This window comes from Mustela lutreola, chromosome 1 (assembly GCF_030435805.1).
Source record: "Mustela lutreola isolate mMusLut2 chromosome 1, mMusLut2.pri, whole genome shotgun sequence".
Taxonomy (NCBI): domain Eukaryota; kingdom Metazoa; phylum Chordata; class Mammalia; order Carnivora; family Mustelidae; genus Mustela; species Mustela lutreola.
Window position 1 is genome coordinate 277,561,737 of NC_081290.1, and position 2,544 is coordinate 277,564,280.

At 45.6% G+C, this 2,544-nt stretch overlaps 1 protein-coding gene across 1 annotated transcript; it reads left to right on the forward strand.

The window, feature by feature from the left end:
• Nucleotides 1–518: 518 nt before the first annotated feature.
• Nucleotides 519–2,293, forward strand: LOC131822676 (olfactory receptor 6Q1). Its single transcript, XM_059158964.1, has one exon. It carries the CDS (start codon nt 858–860, stop codon nt 1,809–1,811), a length of 954 nt encoding a protein of 317 aa, XP_059014947.1. The 5' UTR covers nt 519–857; the 3' UTR covers nt 1,812–2,293.
• The last annotated feature ends 251 nt before the right edge of the window (nt 2,294–2,544 follow it).

Genomic DNA, 2,544 nt, shown 5'->3' on the forward strand with positions numbered 1-2,544 from the left:
TTGGCTCTGTCCTTTCCCTTAACTTGGCTCTTCGATCTTCATGATGTCCTCGCCTGCTCCTCAGGCTCGACAAGTGCTGTCTTCCCTCCATACTGGGCTCCAGGAGAAGTCAACATTTAAACTTTTCTCTACTGTGTATTGACCCAATTATGGTGCTAAAGGCTTTAGAGGGATTATCTATTTTAAAATTTCATTGGTCTAGTAGTTAAATTCTTTGGTATTTAAAGCCAGGTATGCTTGATCAGAAAGCCAAGCTTTTTAACTTCCATGGTGACCTGTATCTACTTAACATTTCCCAAATGCATGGTGTTCTCTCTGGTATCTGGAATTTTATATTTGTTGTGTTCTCTCTCTCTCTTTTCAAGATTTTATTTATTTATGGGGTGGGGAAGGGGCAGAGGGAGAAGTAGGGAGTCTGATGTAAGGCTTGATCCAGGACCCTGGGATCATGACCTGAGGGGAAGGGAGGTGCTTAACTGACTGAGCCACTCAGGTGCCCCCTTGCTGTGGTCTCTTTATATCTCTTTTATCTCACTCACTTATCCTTATCTTCCAGGTTCCAGTTGAAACAACACTTCCTCCAGAAAATATTCTTGGATTCCTCCAGACTGGTGGAGCTTCTCTGCTATTTCCTCCCATAATATCCCCATCCATATCCAGCACTTTAAATTTTGTACTGAAATTTCCTGTTTTCTAGACCTCCTTATAGACTATATATTATTTGAGGGTAAGGACAGTGTCTTGACTTTGCTTTCCTTTTCCAGGATGAAAGATGTCTCAGTGCACCATTCTCCCTGGTTCTCTTTGAATTGTCTTCTCCTATGAGGCCATGAGTGTCCTGACTTCCACTCCCACACATGCAGCCATACTCCCCAAACTGGACCCATGTAACAGAGTTTGTCATGGTGGGTTTTGTTGGGGTGCATGAAGCACGCCTCCTCTTCTTTACACTCTTTCTCACCATGTACCTGTTCACCTTGGTGGAGAACCTGGCCATCATTTTGGTGGTGGCTTTGAACCATTGGCTACAAAGACCCATGTATTTCTTCCTGACGCACCTGTCCTGCCTTGAAATTTGGTATACTTCAGTGACAGTGCCTAAGATGCTAGCTGGTTTTATTGGGGTTGGTGGGGGCAAGAATATCTCCTATGCTGGGTGCCTGTCCCAGCTCTTCATCTTTACCTTCCTGGGGGCAACTGAGTGTTTCCTACTGGCTGCCATGGCCTATGACCGCTATGTGGCCATTTGTATGCCACTCCGATATGGGGCCTTGGTGTCGTGGGGCACCTGCATCCGTCTGGCAGCTGCCTGTTGGCTGGGGGGCCTCCTCACACCTATTTTGCCTATCTACCTCATGTCCCAGCTGACATTTTGTGGTCCCAATGTCATCGACCACTTCTTCTGTGATGCCTCGCCCCTGCTAGCCTTGTCCTGCTCAGATGTCACCCTGAAGGAGACCACAGATTTTCTAGTCTCTCTGGCGGTGCTTCTGGCCTCCTCTACGGTCATTTCTGTGTCCTACAGCAATATCGTCTGGACGTTGCTGCATATCCGTTCAGCTGCTGAGCGCAGAAAGGCCTTCTCCACTTGTGTGGCTCACCTGACCGTGGTGAGCCTCTTCTATGGCACTCTTTTCTTTATGTATGTCCGGACCAAAGTGGCATCCTCCATCAACTTCAACAAGGTGGTGTCTGTCTTCTACTCCATTGTCACACCAATGCTCAACCCCCTCATCTACAGTCTTCGAAACAAGGAGGTGAAGGGAGCTCTGGGCCAAGTCTTTTCCTTCAGGTCTTGGGTAGGTCAGTGAGGAGGCAGGTGGGGACCTAGTTTCCTTGACTTGGCTTTTCAGAAGGAGGGTGGAGAGGACTATGGGAGAGAGCAGTGACCTGCATAGTCAGGAACCATGGATTAGGTATCAGTTAAAGTAAAATGTTCATCTGCTATAACAAGAGACATCTAACTATAATGTGGTTTAAAGAGGGAAGATTTCCTCTTTTCTGCACCAGTCCAGAGTGAGTGTTCCAGGCTGATGAGTGGCTCTGGTCAACAGGCATTCAAAGAACCAAGTTCTTCCATCCATAGGGTCAACATCCCTTAGGATGCTGGCAAACTGAGGGCTGTGGGCCAAATCCAACTCAGCACTTGTTTTTAATGACCTGGGAGCTAAGAATGGTTTTTATACTTTTAATACTTGATTGTAAACATATCAAGAGAAGAATAATATTTCATGATGCATAATCCTTTAATAAAATTAAGATTTCAGTGTCAATAAATCAAGTTTTACTAGAATATAGTCACACCATATTTGTTGTCTATGACTCCTTTTGTGCTACAGTGACCGAGTAGTTGGTCACTACTAGTAGAAGCCCATTCTAGGGGCTTCTTGTTATTTACATGGTGAACACAGGGTTCTAGAGAGCAAGAAGGCTGAGGATAGATCACAGAGGAAACAACCCCCCCGTCTTAAAGTTTCTCCACTAGATGTAGAAACCATCATTGGTTTCTTGGTAAGAAGCTAGCCATAAGTCACATCTAATTGC